The sequence below is a fragment of the Oryza sativa genome, chromosome 1 (genome assembly GCF_034140825.1).
Source record: "Oryza sativa Japonica Group chromosome 1, ASM3414082v1".
Lineage (NCBI taxonomy): Eukaryota > Viridiplantae > Streptophyta > Magnoliopsida > Poales > Poaceae > Oryza > Oryza sativa.
The window spans coordinates 28971764-28996906 of record NC_089035.1 but is presented as its reverse complement, the minus strand read 5'-3'; the positions used below and the strand labels follow the sequence as shown (position 1 = coordinate 28996906).

General features: G+C 41.4%; 2 protein-coding genes across 2 annotated transcripts; one reads left to right on the top strand and one right to left on the bottom strand.

Annotated features, from left to right (window-relative positions):
* Positions 1-3763: 3763 nt before the first annotated feature.
* LOC107278247 (adenylate isopentenyltransferase) lies at positions 3764-5308 on the bottom strand. The gene has a single exon (XM_026020134.2). It carries the CDS (start codon positions 5282-5284, stop codon positions 4148-4150), a length of 1137 nt encoding a protein of 378 aa, XP_025875919.1. The 5' UTR covers positions 5285-5308; the 3' UTR covers positions 3764-4147.
* A 16284-nt stretch (positions 5309-21592) lies between these two features.
* LOC4327939 (caffeoylshikimate esterase) lies at positions 21593-24845 on the top strand. The gene is made up of 8 exons (XM_015766340.3): positions 21593-21961; positions 22445-22474; positions 22806-22935; positions 23033-23179; positions 23272-23402; positions 23846-23983; positions 24243-24341; positions 24476-24845. The coding sequence occupies exons 1-8, from the start codon at positions 21683-21685 to the stop codon at positions 24683-24685; spliced, it is 1164 nt and encodes a 387-aa protein (XP_015621826.1). The 5' UTR covers positions 21593-21682; the 3' UTR covers positions 24686-24845.
* The last annotated feature ends 298 nt before the right edge of the window (positions 24846-25143 follow it).

Below are 25143 nucleotides of genomic sequence, written 5' to 3'. Positions count from 1 at the left end.
CGTAGCACGCCTTGCGAACGCTTGCGGTTGCAGGCGGCAGCAATGCGTGACCGGCGAAACCCAAAAGTGAGTAAGTGACGCACTGCGCGGACGAGGCTAACGACTTTAGATGCGCCAAGGACGGTAAAGTGTGCACCGCGCGTTGTGTCGTCTCCTCTGCGCGTGTCGAGCTTCTGCAGGCAATTGGCGTCGCCGTGTCGTCGGGGTGTCTGCTGCGTCCGTCGATTTCAGGGATCAGTGACTAGATTGGGCACCGACCGTCGTGTGGATGGGAGTTCAGAAATGTTCAGTTTCTCTAAACTGTACCCTTGGAGAGTATAACCAAACTTTTTTATTAGAGTACAAACCGTGTTTCAGTTAGGACAGAGATGTCCCTGCAGATATACTACTGTACGTTTGCTAGCATATATACATTGTGGGTTGTTTCTTTGTTTGTAGCCCAAAAAAATGCATATCCAACCAAATATTTAAATACTGGTGTGGTCTGGCGCATAGTAATATTATGGTCTAAGTTTTTTTTTTATGTGTTTGCTTTGCTAACATTTAAATACGCTGAGGCAGAGCTATGGCGTCTGGCAAAGGCGGCCGTACCGGCGCTTGGTCTCTAGTTTGAAGAGTCCCTAGGCCATCCTAATCGGTTGTGAGATTGTAGCATAAGTCCTGTTGCACTCTGGTACCCCGTCCCCTTTAATCTAGTATTTGACTTGTAAATAGCTTTTATTCCTCTTAATACAAAAATATGCTCCTAGCGTATTCCCGAAAAAAAAACTTGTAGCCCCTCGCACATTGCTAAGCCCAAACGGCGTAATGTGCAATTTTGTTTCTGTACATGAAAACTTTACTTCTTTTTTTTTGGGGGGGGGGGGTATGGTTGGACTAATTCGTTGTATTTTGTAATCGTTTACCAAACTTAAACTATGCCTGTAGGTCAGAACAATTCGTTGTTTGACCTTCTAACTAAGAAAATGACATTTTCTATATAGGAAATGGGAGGAGTGATGAGATCAGTGGCTATAGATCTTTACTCAAGGCATAAAGAAGTGTCTGAATCTGACGAATAGTCAGCCTATGACACGAGGTTGGATGGAATAACTTAATAGACAAAGAACCGAATGTATCAGTATCAGTTAGACGATCTGTTTTCTGAGAAGAGTATTGAGGAGTTTTCTGAGGCCGACTATATCTATATAGTGAAAGACCAGGCTGGATCATACTTGTTTAAGCGAGAAAGAGGGCACAAAACACATCATTGGATCTTTTTGAGGAGAAGCATCTAGGCACTGACCATGCAAGCAAGTGGAGCAGTTAATCATCTACCCTGTCCTAATGCGTACACAACACACGGAAGCAAAGGCTAAATTCCTGTCCAGCAGAAATGGATCTGGGGAGGCTTTTGGGGGCGCAGCCGAGAGGAGGCATGGCTGCAGGGTCTGCCCAGGAGAACAGGCGCGAGATTTAAAATCGTTACCCTGCTTGCTTCGATTCGCTGCGTTCATGCACCTCAGCTCAGTGCAGCACACGAGCCCAAGTGGAAATAAATCTAGTGCAGCCATGGGGAGGAGAGAATCAGTTGATCATGTTCTAAGCACACCTTTTCGTACAGCATAACCAGCATGTCGAGACGTTGAGTAGACTTGTTTAGAGTACATGAAAACAAAACTGGAGGAATGTGTTGGCATGAGCAAGAACAGGCCAAATTAAAAGATTAGGAGCAAACCCAACGCTTTGTGGTCTCGGTTTGACTCTGAATAAAACACGATGCACATACGTGATCAAGACAGACGACGAAAGAAGGGGCCAATTTAGCTCGAATCTAGCCAGAAAGACGTGATCCTAAGAAGGCAACGAGAAGGAGCTGGGTTTTGGCAAGGAGTGGCTGCACTTAATTACTAGTAAACGGGCTGCAAAGCAAGAGGATTAGCGACAGTTAGACAGCGCCTGGGCGCCATGGTTGAGCCCTGGGAGGACAAGCGAAACAGAGGCCAGTACAGTGGAGTACTTGTATATTGTTACGATGCTGGCCGTGGCCTAGTACATGCACAGACACGCGCAGCTGGAGAAGGAGAAGCCTCACCCCCCTCGAGCGCCAAAAACAAGGCAACGTCAATGATGGCCTTTGCCGTCTCAAGGGCCCTAGAGACCAGCAACCGCAACAACTACCAAGGCGGCAAGGCGGGTTGGGCGAGAGGCGGGAGCAAGTGCATGCATGCAGATGCAGGCGCAGCTCCTCGTCACCGGAGGGGGCCGCGCGTGCGGCAGCTAGTGCAGGTGCAGGCGCAGCTCGTCGCCGCGCGCACGCGACGCACGCAGCAGCGGCCGGCGCCCAGGCGGCCCAGCGATGGCGAGAGCCAGCAGCCATCATCAGGGCCTCGTTGTCTCTGCATCCTTTTGCGTGCCACGCCTTCAACTGTTCAGGTCAACACTCGTGCATGCAAATGCACGCACGGTGTAGGAATATTGTAGGATGGGTAGTATAGCTTCTATAGTAGTACTTGTCATCGGTTCGTCCGAAAGGAGCTTTGGTTTCGAGGAGTTTGTTCGGGATGGCAATGGTGGCGGCCGGCTTCTGTTCTGATGTGAATTCCTGCTGAGGCAGGAGGCATCTGAAAGTCACGCAGTGTTAGTAGTAGCAGCAGTATTATATTTGCAGCACGCAGGGGGTTAGTTGTTTGCATTAAGTAAACACGCATGAGAGAAACAGCTTGGCTACTCCAGAGAATAATACTCCAGTACTAGCTAGCAGTATGGTGCCACATCCTAATCGAGCGCAGGCGAGCGACATCATCAACAAGTCTCAGAGGATGCCAGTCTCTGCCTTCTTCTCGCTCAACATCTCCAACCCACAGCCAGGTTGTGGCTGCAGAATAGAATAACGACATCACACGCAGCCACGTCACCCAGGGCCGTCAAACCCAGCCGACTCACCAGTCGTGTAACGGTTGGTGTCTTGGTGAGTGTAAAAAGGAGACAAAAATACTCATGCAGGAGAGGATCGTCAGTAGCTAAGAGCAGGTATAGACTATAAACCAGCCATAGACACATTTCAAAAAGATAAAAGAGAAGAGAGAAGAGTAACGAGCTATAAATTTATAGCCAGTTATAGCACGGACTATAAAATACATGTGTGTATGATAGGTGGGACCAGATATTAATTGTGTAGTATATGTTTATAGATAACTATTGTATGAATTAGCTATTAAGCTAACTATAAATGATTTGGAGTCAGCCATTGACTATACTATTAAACTTGCTCTAACATACCACGGCAATGGAAAAAAAGAACCCGGCGATGTCGGTGCGTGCGAATCGAACAGTCACACTGAAGGAATGTGAGAGAAAGAGAGAATGAAGAGGAAAACAGGAGTATGAGAATGCATCACACGTCTAGGCTCGAACTGCCTTGGTAGCTGGCACAACAAGAGTACAAAGACACCAACTCACGCGGCCAGCACAAACCCCTCCCCTTAATCACACACCAAGCATGAGATTACGCACTTAATCAGCGGCTCCAGTGCACGCTACCAGCTGGAATGTTTCAGAGAATCCACCACTACATGTCAACAAGGGAAGCAACTAAACCCAGTGCATGCAACTAGACTACTCTGCAGATCGAATTAAAGAATCGAGTTCCAAGCGATCAACAGATAACCAACGCAATGGTCAAAAGCACAGGGTTCAGAGATGCAAAGCATGCCCCGATTACACATGGAGACAAAAACGAAAAAGGCCGAGCAGAAAACCAAGTGCATCTGGTGCATGGTGATGAATCCTGTAATATCCTCCTCAAGGTCAGGTTGAAAATGTAAAACTATTTCAAAATTTGAACAAGGGGGAGCAGTAGATTACACTGTATACAATGGTGGCTAGCTAGGAAAAAGGTTGATGAATCCAAAAGAAGATTAAGCAGCCTCCAGGCCAGGGAGAAGGAATTCACAGTCCTCTCTGCAAAACTTCACAGCTCTCTGCCTTTTCTCTCTATTTCTTGTTCCTGCTTGCTCTGTATTGTGCTCTGTCTTTCGCTGTAGCATGTCCTGTGGCCCCACCGACCTGTGTCAGATGAGCCATCGGGCCCGCCAAAATCGGCGGCCTATCGAAAAATTTTGAACCCAAAAGCACGCAAGCTTTTTTTTTTTTCCTCCGCTCGGGCTCAGCCGGCCACCATGCCACCGCGAAGGCATTGCCTCCGACTCCGCGCGGCTAGCTGGTCGACCGCTGCGGCGTTGAAGTCGGCGCGGCCGACGAACTGACGCATCGCGGCGAGGCCTGGCCCGCGCACGTCGCGCTCCCACGCGGCGGCCTCGGCGGCGCGGCCGGCGCCGGAGAGCCGCGCCCGGATGGTGGCCGTGGCGTCGAGGCGGCGGATGGGCCAGCCCCAAACGTCGGCCATGCGTCGGATCTTGCCGACCTGGCGGGCCGCGAGGACCCGCGTGTTGGCCTTGATCTCGTCTATCGCCGCGTCGAGGCTCTTGCGCCCGGCGAAGTAGTCGCCGAGCTCCGGCACGCCGATGGCCTTGCCCAGCCCGGCGTGCGAGGCCCGCTCCGAGGCCGACGTCGTCGCGAAGTATTCCTCGAGCTCCTCGACCATCCCCTCGCCGACCATGTCGTCCACGCGCCGGTCGAGGTATTCGTCGAGAACATCGTCGTCGACGTCGACCCAGAGGAGGCAGCACGGGAACCGGAGCGCCGGCCGGTACCCGACATCGGCGTCCGCGAAAGGGTCACGCGGCGCGGCATCGATGGGGTCAGCGAGGAGCGCGTGGATGAGCGAGTTGGACCCGCCGGCCACGACCGGCACGCGCCCGCGCGACGCGATGCCGGCCGCGGCGGCGGCGGCGAGCGAGCGGAACGACGACGGCGGCAGCTCCCCGGCCTCGGCGCGGATTGCGCCGAGGAGGTGGTGCGGGACGCCCCGGCGGTCGGCGAGCGACACCTTGTTCGTGGTGACGTCGAGGCCGTCGTACAGCTGAATCTTGTCAGCGTTCACCACCTCGCCGGCGAGCTCCTGCGCCGCGTCGATGGAAAGCTTGGTCTTCCCCGTGCCCGTGGCGCCGACGATCACCACCATCCCCGTGGACGGCCGGACCGCCGTAGTGGACGCCACCCCGCCGCGGCCAGAGCAGGAGCAGCAGCAACCGTCCCCGACTCTGCTTCTCTCCATTCTCACACTAACCCGACGTGGCCGCTTCTGGGAGGCGAAGCTACCATCCCTTCCGACGCCAGCGACGGCCGCGGCCGCCATAGGTGAGCGGACGACGGTGCGGATCTTCAAACCGAGACTGCTCATAAAGCCGGCCCACCCAAAACACTCACCGAGCCCCAGTCGCCTCAGCACACTTATATAGGCAGAGCCGATATAACGCGCAGCGCAAGGAGACGGAGAGTCTAGTTTGCGAGTCCAAGTGTACAACTGTGCGGTTTCGCTCGCGCCCTTATAAGCTGATTATAATGATGGGCGAACACCTTGGCGCTTTTCGTGTCTCTCCGTTTCAAGCCTTGCGCTTGCACGCGCACGCCTGGTGGTTTGTTGCGTTGTTGGTGTGTGTTCTCGCGCTTGCTCTGCTCTTGGGGGGCTCTGTATCATTGGCATTCACACGGGCAATGCAGGAGGCAAACCATGCTTGGTTTATATATACTCAGGAGGCCTCAGGGGCTCAGCCGCTCAGGGCCTCAGGCCATGATTGCGAAGGCACGCTCCTTCACTTCGTTTCCATGGTTCCATTCGTTGCTTTGTTTTCACCTCCGGGGGGCGGAGAAAAAGCTGATCGCTCCAGGGAATAAGAATAAGAAGCAGCAGCCTTTTCCCTCTCCGTCGCGAGCAGAGGGAAAAAAAAAACCGAGCTCATGCCTCGTGGAAGAGAGCCGCCCACGCCGCCGGTGATCCAGACGAGAGGGGGAGCACGGCAGCCGCGCGGGGGATCGAGCGGCGTGTCCGTCGTGCGGCCGCGTTTCGACCAGTCGCTGCCATGCGCCCATGCCACCGCACACAGCTCGTGCCCGATCGAAGGGAGCACACACACACACAGCGCATGCGTGTCCCGCTAACAAAAAGGCGAGTGCGGATTAACTGATGAGGCAATGCCGAGCGTTGGGGACTCGACCACGCTAATGCTGCCTGACTATATATCGATCTGCATCGTCGTGGCATTTTTCTGGTTACATATGTAGTACGTCGTGCAACGCAACTGCGGGAGCAAATGTAGCATTGCTTGCAAGTTGCCTCCGGACGATCGGTTCCATCAGCCTCCATATCATCCGTCCACTTGTTGCTGGTCCTTCCTTCCCCCCCCTGCCCGGTTCTAGCTTCTCACCCCCAACAGGTAAAATTCGTTCGTGCATCCACTACTGGGCTACTGATGCCTGAGAAACTAGTAGGCTAGGTTGATATGATAGTTCCTACTTCCTACTCCATGCAAAAACCTGGACAAGAGGATTCATCAGGGAGTAGGGTGACAGCAACAAGTTCCCAACCCGGCTGTGTCTTTCCTTTGAGTTCCCAACCCCTCTTCCTCGTTTTCCGCACGTACGCCTTTTAAACTGTTAAACGATACGTTTTTTATAAAAAGATTTCTGTACGAAAGTTGCTTAAAAAATCAAATTAATCTATTTTTTAAAAAAAATTAGCTATTACTTAATAATCATGTAATAATCCCAGCCGGATGATAGGTCGAGGACCATCATCAGCAACCCATGCGAAATCAGCCTGGACAGGGGCGGTGCTGCTTGCCCTGGTGGCTGTAGCGGGAAGAGAAAAAGCGAGAGGTTGGATCATGTCCAGTCTCCCGATGATGGCCTTTCCAAAGATCAAAGATCAAGTGCGAACTTGGATTGTGGGCTTGAGGCAAGAGCAGAATAACTCACCTGGAGCTGGATGGCTTGTTTGGTTTGTTGCCACGTCTTGCCACCCTAAATGATTGGTACTATGTTACACGTTGTTAACCACATACTTGGCAAGCCAGTATTTGGTTCGTTATTATGATTGTCACAAGCCACATACTATACTAACTCGTTGGTCAAGATGGCATAGGCACATTTCTAACCCAAACATTGCTACATTTGTCGACAGTGACGACACGCTTTAGTGATGTCTAGCCACATTTTACCAAAACAAATAGGTCCTCACTCTTAGGCTTAGTTATTTTCAGTTACTGGCTAGTGACTTATCGCGAGCAGACCTTTTAAACTGCTAAACGATCTGTTTCTTGCAAAAGATTTCTATAAATATGTTTTTTATTTTGGAAAAATCAAATAAATTTGTTCTAAATGTTATTATGGTTAATACTTAAATAATCATAAGCTAATGGTATGTTTCATTTTACGTGCGTCCGTTAAGCCTAGGCAAAACAATATTACCATCACAACCTTAGTCTTGCAAAATATTAGAGTGGTTGTGAATGAAGTGTCAATGATTTGGGATTGTGCCAAGGAATAAAGTTATTTTTATAAAACAGCAATAACTTGAAATAATTCCAGAAAAGTTACCACTTTCATATGAAGTGCATATAAAGTTGATAAATTTGATGAAAGTGATACATATTATACCTGGCCGGCTGGCCCATAAAGTATTGCTTAAAACAAAAAAAATATTTTTTACAGGATGACTAACGCATGCTATGTATATAGTGGTGTGCCGCAAATATTCACACTTATTTCTATTTATTATATATACTAGAAAATTGGAGCGCCTATTGGCACGCTTGGTAATTTAACCCATGTATATTTTTTTATAATGGAGCATGTGAATACTATTTAAATCTTATTTATCAGTGCGAGATTTTCTTATAGCAATTGGTTCAATACTCATAAATGTCGATAAACACTATTCTTTTTTTTCAGTTCTGTACTTGTAGACTATTGAGAAAAAGAATACCAAAACATGGTAGTAATGCATGCTACTAACAAACCGGTGAAGATTGTATTATAAGGATATAAAAGTGTATTTTATAAATATTCTATCTTGCTTTAGTAAATTTAAGGGTATTGAATAAAAGCTTTTATAATTTGTAAAATGATGAGAAATGTTTTTTGTTATGCTTATAGTTGCTATTTATTGTTTCAGTTTTTTTTATAGATATGGGATATCAACATGGTTAGGTTACCTATTTTTGAATTTTAACATAGTCACTTAGAAATATTTTTCACTGCCTTTTCTTTAAAAATAGTAAAGTTTGTGAATTAGCAAAAACTATTTTTTTCCATTTTTCATTCTTAATTGTTTTTAATACTTGCTACTCTTTTGTACATTAAATTTCCTTTAAAATAATAAAATTTGTGGATAGAAAAATATATATATTTCATTTTTATTTTTTAATACTTGCTACTCTTTTTATACACTAAGTTTTATTGTTTGTTACTTAAATATATTATTTCCATTTTAAGACGGATGGGGTATCAGAGTATAAAATGATATTCATCCTGAAGCTGTGTTTAGTTCAGCGTAAAGTTTGGATTTTGGTTGAAATTGGAGATGATGTGACTAAAAAGTTGTGTGTGTATGACAAGCTGATGTGATGGAAAAGGACTGAAGTTTGGATCTAAACTTTGGATCTAAACACAGCCTGAGTTCTGATCATTAATATCTTTCGTAGTACACTATATCAGTAATAACTGGAAAAATAATATGAATCCAATCCTTCTTGTAAGTTTAAGATTGCCGCATAGATTTTGCACTGCATTCCAACTCCTCATAGTTGTATGGATGCAACTGGTTCAGCTCACAGTCACAACACATCCATGTGCTCCATCTAATTAATGTATTCACTGCCAACCATTGGTTAATTAGTGTGGCTAATTAGGGCAAGTTTTATAATGGAGGTGAATGCCACATCAAATTTAAGCCATGTCATCTTCTCATTAATTAAGAGGCAACACATACAACATACCACATCTAATACACAAACTCAAATATTAGTTTACTCTCACATCATCTTGCATTTTTCTTGGGGATTGTGTGGAGGTTGCCTCTTACATGAGAGTTAGTTCATTCTCTCTCTTAAATTCTCTTCTTCACCTTATCACCTAATCCTATGTGGTAAATTTAGGGACAACGTATAGAGACTTGTAGTTATTGCCCTTAACCGTCCAGAGGGGGCTGCGTGCTTGTGTGGTGACTGGGTCTGGTCGAGTGGGTGTATTGGCCAAGGCACGCATACGCGAGAGATCCAGAAGGGCATGACTACTTATCTACGTACTTACTCGGCAATGCATTGGATCGCTACACAGAACACATCATTTTATCATGTTGCTCGTGTCGTTAAGTTATATGGCCCTTTGGACCAATCAAATGCTGGCTGAACGGCCAGCTTTGAGATTAGTAGATTGACAACTACATAAAACAATATAGGAAAAAAAGATTCACAGCTTGTAATTCTTTCTTGTTTCTAATTAATATAATATCACACATGATTTAGTTGCCCTCTATTTTAATTCAACATATAATAGCCCATAGACTTTAATTAAAAGACCCTCAATCATATTAACTCTGAAATATTCAATTATATCCTTTCAACTTTGGAGGGGGTTGTATTGATGGCTGAATAATTGGAGGGATTTCAACACATGGCATATGGTACCTACAACAAGGTTCCCCGTCTATTGCCGTAAGATGAACATAAGTACAGTTGAGTATATATTCTAATAGATTAATCATAATAAAAACTTTGTCAATGTTGGGACTAAAAGAAACTTTTTGGCTGTATGAATGTCCTTATTTCTAAGGAACCGTCTAATAGTAGTTGGCTGTAAGTTTGTGGGTCGTAAATTTTCATACGTAGGGAAGATGAGAATTGAAAAAAGAATGTGAGAATAATCGTCATACAAGAACCAACTCTACGCATGCTCTCTTAGGGACACAGAGAGAGAGAGATAGAGAGAGAGAGAATGGTGGGGGGAGAGAGGGTAGTGTGTGTGTTCAAGAGACAACTATATATATATATATATATATATATATATATATATATAATATCTACTATATGAGTTGTTTTTAATTAGTTACTCTCTTGATTATATACATGTAGTTCTTATATATAACATTAGCTTATCATTAGACATGTCCTAAGGCTATTGGATCAGGGCTATCAAAGTGTGCCACCTTTTCAAAAGAAATTATGATATTTATTAAAGAAAATATGGATACTGAGTTTTACTTATGACACGAACCTAGATTTGCTTAAGAGGTCTGAAAACCCACTTCGCCACAAGATGATTGGCATGCTCCCAAAGTGCAACTACTTTTATAGGACAATAGTACATACACTTGCTAGAAAAGTATCAGCCTATATGCGGGGAACATTGAGGGGTTTGATGCACATTGGGAGCAAGTTTTTTCTAGAATATATTTAAAGAGGGAAAGGATACCTCGTCGTGCATGCATTTGTAGCCCATTATAACTTTTAGTCATCTCACAAGCATTTCTTGCAATTTGGGGAATAATAGAATACATACACAATATGCTCACTAGCTAGTACAGTTGACTTCAACCAAATAGGGTAAAACACACAAATGAAAGAGAACTAGAGAATCAAAGCTAGAGTGAAGCATACAAGGTGGGTCAATCAAATACAATTATGCAAAGGGAAAAATAGAAAGCGAAAGGTGAAAAGCTTGAAGACACATACACTTCTTTGCAATTTGCTCATAAACCCTACTACTTCCTTCTTATCATATATAATATTTGTCTATGCCCAATCAACAAACTTACCAAGACAAACTAGCTACAACAAATGCAAAGTGTATATTCATCTTTTGCCACCACAAATAAGGGTCCAAATATGATAATGTTACGGTAACTTTACCCCCAACTTACTACATGGAACATATTATGATATGCACATTCTGTGTAAGTAGACAAATATTGTGAAACATAAGCTCTGTGTAAGTAGACAAATATTGTGAAACATAAGCAACAAAGATTAAAAATGAGGGCTCGAATGAACACAATTTTATTGATTTTTTCATGGAATACACATCGGAACAAGGGGTAATGCAAGTATCATAGCAAATTTGGAAGTGTAATAAAAGTTTTTTTAGAAGCCATAAATTTAATTTGTGCTCAGTTGAGGAGCCTTTATAACTGATTGGTGCACACATGTACTCACATTGCTATGTTAGCTTTTGAAATTTATCCATCAAACTAGATGAAAACACACCACACTTTTTCTAGAAAATTTATGCGATGAAATACATGTTTGTGGCTTCAGTATTACAATATTCAAGCTAAAGTTGGCATCCATGATGTGTCTTCTATTTGAGCATCAAGGCTTTTATCCAAAATAAAGGGGGTATCTTTGAGGCCCTACTTGGAGCATAGGAATATTTTTGTCCATTTTTACGGAAATAAGTGAACTAGATTATTTTTTAGAGAAATTTTTGTTTCAAAATGATGAATTAGACTGTTCTGGCAGTGCTAATTTGGTTTTCATATACATAGATTTTTTTTATCTTGGCATTGATATCTAACCACCACACCAAAGTACAAAATTTGCGCATAGAAAGCACCAACCCATTTGCCCAAAGATAGTACCAACTCTCCTTTTTTGTTGATGCCAATGGTGCCCGAAGTATCTATCCACTTCAAACGAATATGTTATCATCACGTACTTCTTCTGGTTGTTTCCGCTGGTTTTTGCTAGTTGTGTAGCCACACTCACATAATGGGTATCCATCCCATTGAAAAATCTAGGTGCATCTCATTGCTTATGCTCTATAATTAGGCTTGCTATATCAATTTCACAAAGAAGATGTTAGTGTCATAGATATTGCACACACATATACCTGCACTTACTATCATTGCGAGAATACCACATACCTATTATTATACAAAATGGTGGTGGTGGTGGTAGTAGGGGGGACTAGGGTCATGCCTGCCCATATCTACTTGGGATACCCAAGTTCTATTTAGATAAGGGGTCATATTTCAATATAAATACATGGCCTCCAAGGAGGAGAGGGTATATCATAAGCCATACACCATGCTACACCTATCGAGACTAGTTTAATAGGCTAGATTAGCTAACTTAATTACTCTCCCTTTGTACTCAGTGTGATACACCCAGATCAATGCATATAATGGAATAGGGCTACTACCCGTCTCAGGGTCATGAACTAGTATAAAAGTCCTTGTCCCCCGTTCTCTTATTCCATACTCGCTTAAACCTTGCTATTAGTCATATCGTACGTCCCTCAAATACCGTGGTCAGGTATAACCCGTCGATACAAGAGCACCAACTATTTTTAACAATTGCTATTCCATAAACAATTAAATACATTTTGTCATTTAACATCGCTATCACCTTGCGGTTTCTAGTTCTCCAAAAACCTAAGAAAAAAATACAATGTATATGACACCCTCTTTAGAACAAAACCTTTAAGAAGTAACCGATATCTATCTGCCTATGTCATTTGAACTAACCTAAATAGTGGATTTTATACCAGCTATTTGGAAGTCATAACAAATCGCTCAAACATATAATCACATGAAGTAGAAGTATTGTTAGAGTACTTGTGATATAAAATTAACTAGATGTTTCTTTTTGTTGCACAAGAAAGTATAGGTTTCTTTTAATGTGTGTGATCCCAAATAATGTAAAAAGCATATTCAATATGTTCTACCATCTAGGTTTTTTAAACACTAATATCCAAAAAAATTAGGTAAATCACTTGAGAGTAAAATCTAGTATTCCTTGGAATTGAATACCAAGTATCACTGTAGGTAACTTTGGTTTAAGTAGAAAACTAAAGTGAACCGCTATAGGATCATGCCAAACCCGCGGTGATGGGCCAACATGGATAACCCTTCTTTGATAGTGGCAGCTCCAACTAATTCTTAGAAATAGTTAAATTAACTTTTTAGGAGAACTTACCATCTGCACTTCTGCAACAAAATTGGCAAAATAGTTTTTATAGCAATACTAATAGTTAAGGTAACATATAACTATTACTTAAAGTCCTAATGCAAATAATTTGAAAACTAGTGCAAGGACCCTAACTATAGTGGTTAGTGATAAATCTACCACCACCCACCACCACTACCATGTCGGTCCACAAATAGTGAGGTAGGTGGATTTTCGTCCCTTTTCCAACCCCCAAGATATCAAAGAAGAAAATTTTATTTTAAAGCAACAATACAAAATGATAATAAATATGACCTAAAGATTTACAATGGGATTTCTTTTTAAAAAAATTAAGGCTTTAAAGTGTACTGTGGGGTTCTCTTTTTTAATTCTTGTTGTAGAGCACATGCATTAAGCTAGCTAGTATGTAAGACAGAAGCATTGAAGTTTTGAATAGATAGGAAGAAGTTTACACTAAGGCCCTGTTTAGATCACCTGGTAAAATTTTACACACTGTCATATGGAATGTTGGGACATATGCATGGAGTATTAAATATAGATGAAAAAAATAACTAATTACATAGATTGTGTGTAAATTGTGAGACGAATTTTTTAAGCCTAATTGTGGCATGATTTGATAATGTTGTGCTACAGTAAACATTTGCTAATGACGGATTAATTAGGCTTAATAAATTTATCTTGCGGTTTACAAACAGATTCTGTAATTTGTTTTGTTATTAGACTACGTTTAATATTTTAAATGTGTATCCGTATATCCGACGTGACATGCCAAAACTTTACACCTCTGAATCCTAAGCACAGCCTAAATTAAATTGGCTTCTCTCTTAATCCACCATATAGGTGATGTTCATTCCATGTCTACGTCAACTTTCTATCTAAATGGAAGAATCATCATGCAGTGGTGCATCAATGGGCTCCCCCCTAAAAAAAAGGAGCACTCCTAGCTATAGCAAACAACAGCACAGCAGTCAGCACGCATGTATTCTTGATGTCATATTGTCATTAGTTAGTATCGAGGCGCATTATGCCTCGCTGAGGCACAATGTAAGAACAAACAACATGTTTGATCAGGAGCTAATTAAAAACTTCACAAACATTTTCCCAGCTACTTTCTCCATTTTAAAATATAGCAACCTAATATAAATAAGACATATTTTAGTAGTACAAAATCTAGATAGGAATCTCATCCATATTAGATTGTTATATTTTAGAACGAAAGACTACCTAAATAAAATATATGGGAGTTTGACCGAATTACCAAAAGGCATGCATGCATTGCACAGCCAGCTAGTTAGAGCAAGTATAATAGTAGGCTATAAGCCAACTATAAGTTTATAAGTTTATGTGGAGTAAAGAGAATTTGAAAAATTGAGAGGGTTGGCTCCCATGCAAGAGCTAGCTTCACATATTTCAAGATAGATACATTAAATACATAGGTGAGAGATAGAGAGAGGAGGAGAAAAAAAAGAGGTAACCTTATAGCCCATTTACTATACATGTTAACTCTAAAATAAGCTATAAGCTCATTGTTGGCTCTATTATAAAACTTGCTCTTATCGGGCAAAATCTCGCATGCATGGCATAGGAACACCCAACGTCGTCGTAAGAGTGCGCACAGCATGCAGGAGAACGAACCCCGACGCTTTAATTTATCCCTTTCCACCGATTCCCCGGCACTTGAAGCGAGTGAGTCGCTTGGCCGGTGCTACCTAGCCGCTGGTATTCCGATCCCCTCTCCCTCTCTCGCTCGCTCGCTCTCACTTCCGTCCTTCTCTCGCTAGATCGCCGCGGTGGTGGTGGGTGCACGCCGAATCTGTACATCTCTTCTTCTTTCACGACCGATCGATCGACGTACCGACGTAACCGGGCGGCGGGCGCGCGCCCACCACGACGCGCGCTTGCGCTTTTAAGTCCGGGCGCTGGCCGGCCGGACACACATCGCGCTCGCCGGAATCGTATGCCGCGCCCGGCGCGCGTCGGCCCCAGCATTTCCCTCATCCACAGTTGATGCGACGGCGCCGGCCTTTCATGCATGCATATGGATGCAACTGATCTGATCTGCCTGGAGCTTGATAGCAACTGCCAATTAGTTAAGCGCACACGCATAAGAGATCCGGGCAGGCATGCTTGCAATGCTGATGAATATATCCTAGCGCGTAGCATCAGTGTCCCCTCCACTGGGCGCTTTGGCTCTCCAGCTACTGAAAGCTCTTGTTTTAGAAGCCATAAAATGAGGGGGGAACGATTAAGAACGAATCTTAAGTAGTGAGGAGTGAGCCAATGGAGAACATGGATCCTTAATGAAATAGCAGTACTGTGGAAGTATACAAGCGAATTATACATATTTAATTTCTCAGTAATAATCAAGATTTTAGGTGAAGTACTGTGCTGCTACATGCAACTTAATCAAAACAGTATTGCATGAAGTAATCGGATTTTTTTTTATTTTTTTTGTGAATGTGGTCAAAGTTTATTATAATTCAATCAATTTTTTCTAAAACTGAAAATAATTTCATGCAAAAAAGTTCCAAACGTTCCAAAAGTGTAAATCCTGTTTCAGTCTTTCAGAGCCCAAATGTGAGATCTTGAGCTTGAGTCGTAAATATTGGCCCAATTTTAACATGAAATTTGAGTAAGGCTGGAAATTTCACAAAGAACCCAACTAATAGACACTAGTTGGACGTATTATTATTATTGTTATTGTGGAACCAAAACAGTTTAATTAGACTATAATAAGAGTCCACCTTAGCTATCTAATTATTAATTTTGAATTTCAAATGTAAATTAACAAAATGCTAAACTGAGTGTCCAAGGCAAGTTATTAATTCTGAATTTATTTCTAAAATACAGCAGATTTGACTGAACTAGGAGTCCATATCGACTAAAATTTGCTACTTATTAGTAATTTCATATATTTGTGAATTACATTTATACAATGCTAAATTAAGAGTCAAATATACATGAACAACTCCACATTAATTCATTCCAAATTGTTAAAAACATTTTATAGAATATTAGTGGTATTTCCTAGATATGTTTATTAACTCTCAATATGATTTACGGTCATGATATAAAAATCCACCTAATCAAAGTTTGGATTTTTTTGATTAATGTGAGAGTTTCCTTGAAGTGTTTACTTACTATAGATCTTTTTATCACTCTAAACAGCCGTACAATACATTTGTATATATGGGAGAGATAGTTATGTAACACTACATTTGTGTTTAAATACTTGACAATGTTGACTAGATTATATACACATTGACCACTCATTTCCCAATAATATGCTTATAAGTTATAACTACTTGAAGCTTCACTGCACTATTATAAAATTATTATGTGAAATAAAAGTAACAATGTGATTGTTAACCTACAAAACGTAGTAACATATAAATTAATACACAACATAGTTTGACTAGGATATATAAGTCAACTATGACAAATGCACTGCTAGAGAATGCATCTTTACTACCGGTTTAAAACCCCCCTTTATTCTCGGTTGTAGCAGCCGAGACTAGTAAAGCGAGACTAAAGATAACCTCAGTCCTCACGCATGTTACCATCCTATCTACTACATGTCTAACTTAGATGGAGATCTTTTTTTAACTAACCTTAGAGACATCTTGAGTACCAATTGGTACTAAAAGCATCATTAGTACCGGTTGGTAACACCAACCAGAACTAAAGATTGGTCTCGGTTGGGGTTACCAACCGGTACTATTTTACTACCAGTTGGTAACAACAACCGGAACTAAAAATGATTTTTAGACTTGTACTTTTAGAACCAACTCTAAAATATCTTTAGTACTAAATCTAACTGAGATATTTGTGTTTTGGGCACCACGATAAAAGTTCAGTTGTCCAGTAGTGATGTTTTGCATAGGTTTTCTCCTATTTTTGAAGAGGTATATACCTCCCTAGTCCCCATTACTTGAAAGTCGAGGCAGTAAAACAAATCAAAATGTATAAAAATGTGTAAACAGTTTAACTTCCGGTTCATCATTTAGCCCGAGTGCTTAATTAACCAAATGACGCCAGTCCGTGTCATGCTGAACTGATTGAATACCACCAAGCTAAGTGTCTATTCTATGGGCATGGCGGCATGCACATATAAAAAGCAGGTCGAGAGAACTATATTGATGACGGCTACAGGCTGCCTAGTTTATTCAATCGACAAGTCCCAATTATGAACTGATAACCATCAAGAACGGATAGATCAAAACAAGGAAATTAAACTCAAGGTCATGGTGGAGTCAATCGCTGCTTGTAGCTTTCAGCAAGACGGAATGATAGGAGCTGTGACAGGTGCAATAAGTTATTTATATCCAGATAAAATCAAGATGCTGAGCAGAGTAAACCGTCCCTCGTGTGATCGATCCGTGGCCACATATACCGACATGCATTTGATTGATCCGTTTAATTCATCTGTGAATATCCTAGCTTAATTCAATATTCTCTCTGATCCAACGTAAGCGAATTGCAGAGAACGAGTGTGGAGTGAAGCACATGGCGAGTAGTCCTGCATCTCTTCTAAGCTAGTTTCAGACTTCAGAAACTTCAGACTCAGCAAAGATAAGACAAAGATGAAGCAATCTATCTATATAGCTTGGTGTGTGTAGTGCTGTCATCTTGTTATCGGTGTGGTAGTTGTTTAGTATATATGCTCATATCGGCATTGCGTACATAACTAAAAGTTTCTGAGTACTTAAGAGTTGACACAATTCAAGCAGATATATTGATATATATGTCAGTGGACTAACAGTATTAGAAAACTGAAAATAACAGGAGACAACTTGCAGTTACCCTACAATATCCAACAAATACATTTAGCAATAAAAAAAGCACACCGTACTCATCCAGTTTTAGACTTCCAGGAAACTAACCGAAGTCCCTGGTTTTTCTACCTAGTTTGGGGGTTAACTAGATGGTAATTTGGGAGTTGTTGTGTGTCACCACTATCACGTGATACACAACAATAACCAAACCGAGAGGATCATAATTAAATCATTATCATGCAGAGATGATCACATCAGAAGTTTAGGAAACTAAAGAAGAGGAAACTTATCACTGAATAAACAAATATTATCAGTCACGCACCGAAGGATCGATGCAGACATGCAGACTGCTGCTGCGACGACATGGGTCAGCTTTCACCCGACCCGACCCGAGCCGAGCCGAGTCTCCCCGGCCCAGCTACGATTTATATAAGGAATCATATATAATAGCGATCTCCTTATAATACACTGCAAGTTTTAGGATTGCAAAGTGGTCGCTGAGCTAGGTTGACATTTGACAATGATGGTGACAAGGGCATATGCTGGAGTTCGAACTCCAGCGCCTCCATTATCGTTATCATTTTCTCTATGTATAACGAAAATGGCAATGGCAATGGAGTACTAATATTTCTGGTCTGGAGAGTAAGTTAATTTACATTTTCACACCATCATTTCGTTGTCTTATGTGCTTTCCAGATAAATTTGCCTAGAGTGGATGGAAGTAGAAAATACAACCTCTTCTTCTCTCACATCTGACTAGTATATATGTACAGTTGGAGCAAGTATGAGTGGCCGTATAAACTAAGCGAGGTTGACATCCCCATCGATAAATTTATACTTGGATCTCCTTTCCACCTGCTGGCTAGCTAGATGGTCGCCGATGCAGTGCCCGTTTTGTCGAGCTGGGGAGAACATCATCAACCAAACTGACAGCATCGATCTCGATCATCCACAGCGTTGGCGTCGCCAATCGCTGTCGAGCTGCTAATTGTTTAGGCAACGGATCGAGTGCCGGTTAAACAAAACGAGCAGATATGCGAAAGCAGCAGCTGTGAGAGAGAGAAGGTGCAGGCATGTCGAGCAGTGCAAGCTGTGCAACAAAACGAGCCGCGCGCTGGCTCTCGTCAGGGTTGCATGTCAGGTTGCCGCATTACGTACGCACCAATGCTTAGTTAAATGCAAGGTCAATGTGTGGCTCCATGTATTTATGTGTATATATATTAAGTGTGGCGCTAATTGGTAGCAGTTGCTTGGGTGTCAGTTGATCCATCTCCTGTATGTCTGTATCGATTGGATGTATATATATGGTACAAGTGGCGGAGCTAGACATTCTTTACAGTTCAGACAAATGTAACTACGTCAAGTGCTTGAAAATATTATCTTAAACTAGCTGGGTGGCCCGCGCAATTGCGCGGCTAGCACCCAAACAAAATCATATATTTTCTAGTATGATTTTACTTAAAATTTATTAAATAGCTATCTCATTATCTTAAGACTTTAAAAGACCAAACCTTATCATCCTCGTGTTTCTAATTATATAGTTTTTAAAAGTCACACAGTTGCTACCCCTTATGTCATTTCCTTCTTTATTTGCTTGCTCGATCTACCACTATTTCTATTCATTCTTGTTGGAACCTTTAAAAATTGGATTTTATAGTTTTTAGAGTTTATTGTCACGTTGGGTTTTGTTTTTATAATTTCTAGATGTCCCGTCAAACGTTACCTTATACTCCTCTTCTATTTATTGTCATTGAGATTTTAAAAATCGAACATAATTATCGTTTGGGTTCATTTTTACTTTCTAGAAGTCCCGCCAAACCATCAGCGGCTTTGCCATTGTACTCCTCTACGGCTCGCCCGCTGCCTCCCTTCTTTATTGTCATTGAGATTTTAAAATCGAACATGATTATCATTGGGTTTTTTTACTTTTTGGAAGTTCTGAATCTTTAAAAATTGGACTTGTAATTTCATTTTTTATAATTTTTAGAAGTCCCATCAAACGATGTCACTGTGCCCCTCTACAGCCCGTCCGTTGCCTACTCTTTTATTGTCATTGTGATTCTAAAAATCGAACATAACTATCGTTGGAATTCATTTTTAATTTTATAGAAGTCCCGTCAACCGTCGGCGGCTCTGCAACTATAGTCCTATACGCCTCGCCCGCTGCTTCTCATTTTTATTGTCATTGAGATTTTAAAAATCGAATATGATTATCAAATGGGTTTTTTTTTTACTTTCTAGAAGTCCCAGCAAGTGCCTTACTTGTTTGCTTCACGGCCTACCTGAAGTTCCTCCTTTTAATCGTCATTAGGATTCTATTTGGTGTTTTATTAACAATTTTTATATGTCGTATCAACCGCCACCACTCTACTCCTTTATAGACATGTTACTTAATTTATCTCGTCATGTGTTTTAGATGGTCTTTTTTTTCAATAGTCTTTATTTTTATCACAAATTTTAGTTATTTATAAATTGTATTCCTAATTGAAATCTTATTTTTCTTTTTCTAATTTCATAATTTTTTTAAAAAAAATTAGTTACTACCGTATTATGTTCTTTTAATGTTTTAATTTTTTATTTTCAATTTCAGTTGTTTCAAAATTGTATTCCTACTTGAGCTCTCCTTTCCTTTTCTAATTTTGTATTTTATTTTATTTTTATTTCGAATTTTGATTAATCTCATATTGGGTTCTTATATGGAAACTTCTTACAATATTGCTTATTTTTTATTCCAATTTTCAGTTATTTTTAGATTGTATTTCTACTTGGACTCTCCTTTCTTTTTCTAATTTTGGATTTTATTTTATTTTTATTTAGAATTTTGATTAATCTCGTATTGGGTTATTATATGGAAACTTCTTTCAATATTGCTTATTTTTAATTCTGAATTTCAGCTATTTTTATATTATATTCCTACTTGGACTCTCCTTTCCTTTTCTAATTTTGGATTTTATTTTATTTTTATTTTAAATTTTGATTAATCTCGTATTGAGTTCTTATATGGAAACTTCTTTCGATATTGCTTATTTTTAATTCCGAATTTCAGCTATTTTTAGATTGTATTCCTACTTAGACTCTCCTTTCTTTTTCTAATTTTAGATTTTATTTTATTTTTATTTTGAATTTAGATTAATCTCGCATTGGGTTCTTATATGGAAACTTATTTCAATATTGCTTATTTTAATTCCGAATTTCAGCTATTTTTATATTGTATTTTTACTTGGACTCTCTTTTTCTTTTTTCTTTTTCTCCGATTAATGTGGGAATTTCTAGCCTCCACAACAAACGTGGTGCCGCCTTTTTGAGCTGTCTTAATAATATAATCGATCCCTTAATAGCACCAAATTGTATTGTGCACGCGCCGACAAGCCCGGACAGCCGGTCGTCGAGCTATGGCTCCACCGCTAGGTGTAGTGTTAGTGTTTTTTTTAACACCAATTCAATGGAGGGAAGAGCTTCCCCACCTAAATTCTATTTCCTTTTAGTATGTAAAAAGGGGTACAAGAACAAATTACAACACATTCAGAGTGTAGATAGAGCTTGTAGTGTTAGTGTACTACAAGCTCTTTTAAAAGGATGATTCAGTAATTTGCTATACTCTTTAGAAATATTATTACATGTCACAGTCCCGGTAACAACACGTGGGGCACTTTAAGTCAACGACATGTCTGCAAATCATCAAATCCTTTTAGATTGGTACGTATATAACATCATCAAACCCTCCTTAAAAATACCCAATAGTATACAGAGCAAGAAAAAGTAAAGGAGAAAAAGAAGACATGTTGCGTGGAAGTCCAAAGACTTTCAAAGCCCAATAGCCTACCTAAGCCCATCTGGGCCCAACATGATGCAGCTTGCGACTGGGCCCAATGGCCCGCGCGGGCCCACATCCGCGTTCGCACGCTCGGCAACCGCGAAACAGTCAAACGCACCAGACAAAGAGGAGACAACGCCCACCAAAACCAAACTAACACAGGTGGAAAAAAAAAATTTTGATTCGCTCGCTCTCAGGTCGGAGTACGCCCACTCCGCTCCGTCCCCCCACCACCTCCGAATCACATGGCGGCGATCTTGCAGCCGCCGCGCCACGCCGCGGTGGTGGCGCCGCGGCGGGCGGGGAGGCTCGCGAGGCCGGGGTGCGCGGGGGGGAGGAGGGCGGCGGTGGCGGTGGCGGCTGCCGGCGGCGCCGCCAGGGACAGGAAGCCGCCGAGGCTGGAGGGCGCGAGCGAGGAGCTGAGGGCCGCCGCGGCGCAGTGCCTCGACTGGGCCCCCGCGCGCCGCCGCGTGCGCGGCGCCTTCGCGCCTGTGCTCCCCACCCTCGACCACTGCCTGTTCAAGGTCCGTACGCCTGCCACTTGAAAAAATGGTTTTAGATTAGCAGTAGAGTAAACAGTTAAGATGAGGTGAAGTCGCTCTTGGATCGGTGGTACTGTTGATTGTACTGCTTGGGTGCTACTACATATTCATTTTAGCATACTGGGTTCGTAATGAACTCATAAGAATGGCTCTAATCATGGGATAGAAGTATAGAACAGGGAGCTCTAAGCTTGAATGCCGCAGTATATGTAGTTAAGTCCTGTTGATTGAGCTATTCAGTGAGAATGTCAGATCCTTTGATTCTGTAGTTTATGCCAACCGAAAGATACTTGTAGCGTGTTGGGTTTTGATCAATGCTGATAAAATTCGAAAGTTCATCGCCCTTGAGAGCAGAGCGTAACACACTATGTCTATAATCAATGGTTGTTATCCAGTAATGTTGTTGTGTGCGATGCCGGTTGGTCTTGCTTTCTAATCATTTATCTCTTATTTCTCATTCTGTAGATGGCTCCCAAGGGAATCCAGATGGAAGAGGTAAGCACATTGATGGAGATCTTGAATTGACCTTACCTTGTATTTGGTTCAAGTAGTTCCCTTGCAGAAATGCAATCTACCTGTGACAGCATGTTTTCTCTGTTGGAAAAGATGGCATGTCGGCATCCATTAAAAAGTGAAAGTGGTGTATTCAGGCCACTAAGTAAACTTTTTACAGGGAGTGGCATACTGGCATGAAGTTACTTGCATATTGAATTTGCAGTTGACCTCAAAAGACAAATCTAAGTGCAGTAGGCACTTTCAATCTTGAATGAGCTGTTTAATTGCTTCTTTTTTCTTTTTGTAGTAAGTTATATTGCTTTCTGTGTAGAATTTTGAAACCAATTCAAAGGGGGTTGAGATTTTCTGGAAGAGTTGGCTGCCTAGGGAGGGCACTGCCACCAAGGCAGCACTTTTCTTCTGCCATGGATATGGTGATACTTGCACTTTCTTTTTCGAAGGTGATTATTCCGCTACTGCTACTGTTATGTTCTTCTGTTGAGTTCTCTTTTTGTTGCCTGCTTGTTTATGCATATTTTACTTTCTTGGAATTATCAGGGATTGCGAAGAGAATTGCAGCAGCAGGATATGCAGTATATGCTATGGATTATCCTGGTTTTGGTTTATCATATGGTCTTCATGGCTACATTGCCAGCTTTGATGGAATGGTGGAACATGTCATTGAACAATACTCACGGATAAAAGGTTTTTGATATATATCTCCAGCATACAAAGAATCGGTGTGCTTTACAATGATACAATCTATACATCATAATGAAATGCTTTGTAATGTCTAGGCAGGAAGGAGGTCCGTGGGCTCCCACATTTTCTATTGGGACAATCAATGGGAGGTGCAGTGGCTTTGAAAGTACACCTGAAACAACCAAAAGAATGGGATGGAGTGCTTCTTGTTGCACCTATGTGCAAGGTAAGGTTAGAATCTAGAAAAAGGTTCACCAAATCTAGTGATCTATAACATTTTTATTGTTTTGGGTGTTAGTTGTATATTGTCCAATGTTCACTTTCAAGTCATGGGAAGCACAATGCATTGTAAATGAAGGCTTATCAATTACTTTATCACCAAATGTTATATTAAATTGGCAGTACTAACTCAATGCCACTGTTAAGTTTACTTGAAATGGATACTAACTACCTGTGAGATGTCCCCTTTTTTGGTTTTTGTACTGCAATGTGCAATAATACTTGCAACTATACTTCATGCATGAACAAGTTACCAAAATTTGGTGATCTTTATCATAACAACCATCTTCGGTTACGCTGATTTGTTGCAAGCGTTTAAACCAATCATTATGCTTGTTCTATATTTGGGTGTATGATATGTCTATATGGTTCTGACTTTAATTTGGCAAGATTTCAGAAGATGTTACACCACCAGCGCCAGTGTTGAAGGCATTGAGCATATTGTCATGCCTTCTTCCAGAAGCAAAGTTATTTCCACAAAAAGATATTGGAGATTTGGCATTTAGAGATCCAAGTAAAAGAAAAGTAGTAAGTTTCTTGGGCCAATTTCATGCTATCATCTTCAACTTGCTTTGTTTGAATGTACTGTAATAGCACATTATCGGCAAGATTTCAGAAGATGTTACACCACCAGCACCAGTGTTGAATGTACTTATTTTTTTGACAAAATGCTTATTTTTCAAAAGTTAATAGCAAGAATCATAACACCTTGGAAAAAAAGCATCAGTACTAGAAAGCTTGTTGAAACATCTAAATGCTATAAATCCTCTCTATTTTCAACTTCCAGGCTGAGTACAATGCCATTTCATATACCCAACAAATGAGGTTGAGGACAGCAGTTGAACTTTTGAAGGCTACAAAGGACATAGAATCCCAGTTGGAGAAGGTCAGTGTTGCTTTTACCTTATCTTTTTAAGCGGTTGAATTCCCTTTTCTAAATTATTCAGTGCCTGGAAGCAACCATTGCCATCACTTCTTTTGAAAAATAGTTACAAATGCGAAACCCTCTTTACTTGACAGATTTGTTCCCCATTGCTGATTCTCCACGGAGCAGCAGACTTGGTTACCGACCCCCATGTCAGCGAATTCCTGTACGAGAAAGCTAGCACAAAAGACAAGACTCTCAAGCTCTACGAAGATGGATATCATTCTATCTTAGAGGGTGAACCTGATGACCGGATTTCAACTGCCATTAACGACATCATTTCATGGCTGGATTCGCACTGCTGAATACCATTATACATTGTCTTGTTGATCTGCTGTGCTGTCTCAATTTAAGTAGGAAATGAATCGCATAATAAATAGGAGTCGATCTGTACGTGTTCGCTTCTTTAAGAGAGTAAAATAATGCATAAATTTTGGGAACATGAAAGGCTCGAAACGTTCTCTAGTTTTGTTTGTTGTTGGTGGTGGCTGGTAACGTGATGCTGTCAGCATGTATTTGGTTCTTGCCAATTGTGAAAAGTGTGTGTTTTTTTTTTTTGGTAAAAGTTTCAAAATTAGGTTTCAAAGCATGGATTAAAATAGAGTAAATGTCACTTTGGTCCATGTATATTTACCAAAGTGGCAACTTGGACCAAGGCAAAGTCTAAGTTTTCACATAACACCACCTTTTTTTACCACCCTTTGCAAATTGCACCAGGGTTTACCGTTTAATTGGGTCACCAAGCTAAGATTTGGCCTAATCC

What these genes read in the sequence shown, in the direction of transcription:
- LOC107278247 (XM_026020134.2), bottom strand. Translation starts at nt 5,284, where the DNA reads ATGAGCAGTCTCGGTTTGAAGATCCGCACCGTCGTCCGCTCACCTATG.
- LOC4327939 (XM_015766340.3), top strand. Translation starts at nt 21,683, where the DNA reads ATGGCGGCGATCTTGCAGCCGCCGCGCCACGCCGCGGTGGTGGCGCCG. An exon ending in AGGGAATCCAGATGGAAGAG is followed by an intron (nt 22,475 to 22,805) that starts GTAAGCACATTG and finishes CTTTCTGTGTAG; the next exon opens with AATTTTGAAACCAATTCAAA. An exon ending in ATCCAAGTAAAAGAAAAGTA is followed by an intron (nt 23,984 to 24,242) that starts GTAAGTTTCTTG and finishes TTCAACTTCCAG; the next exon opens with GCTGAGTACAATGCCATTTC.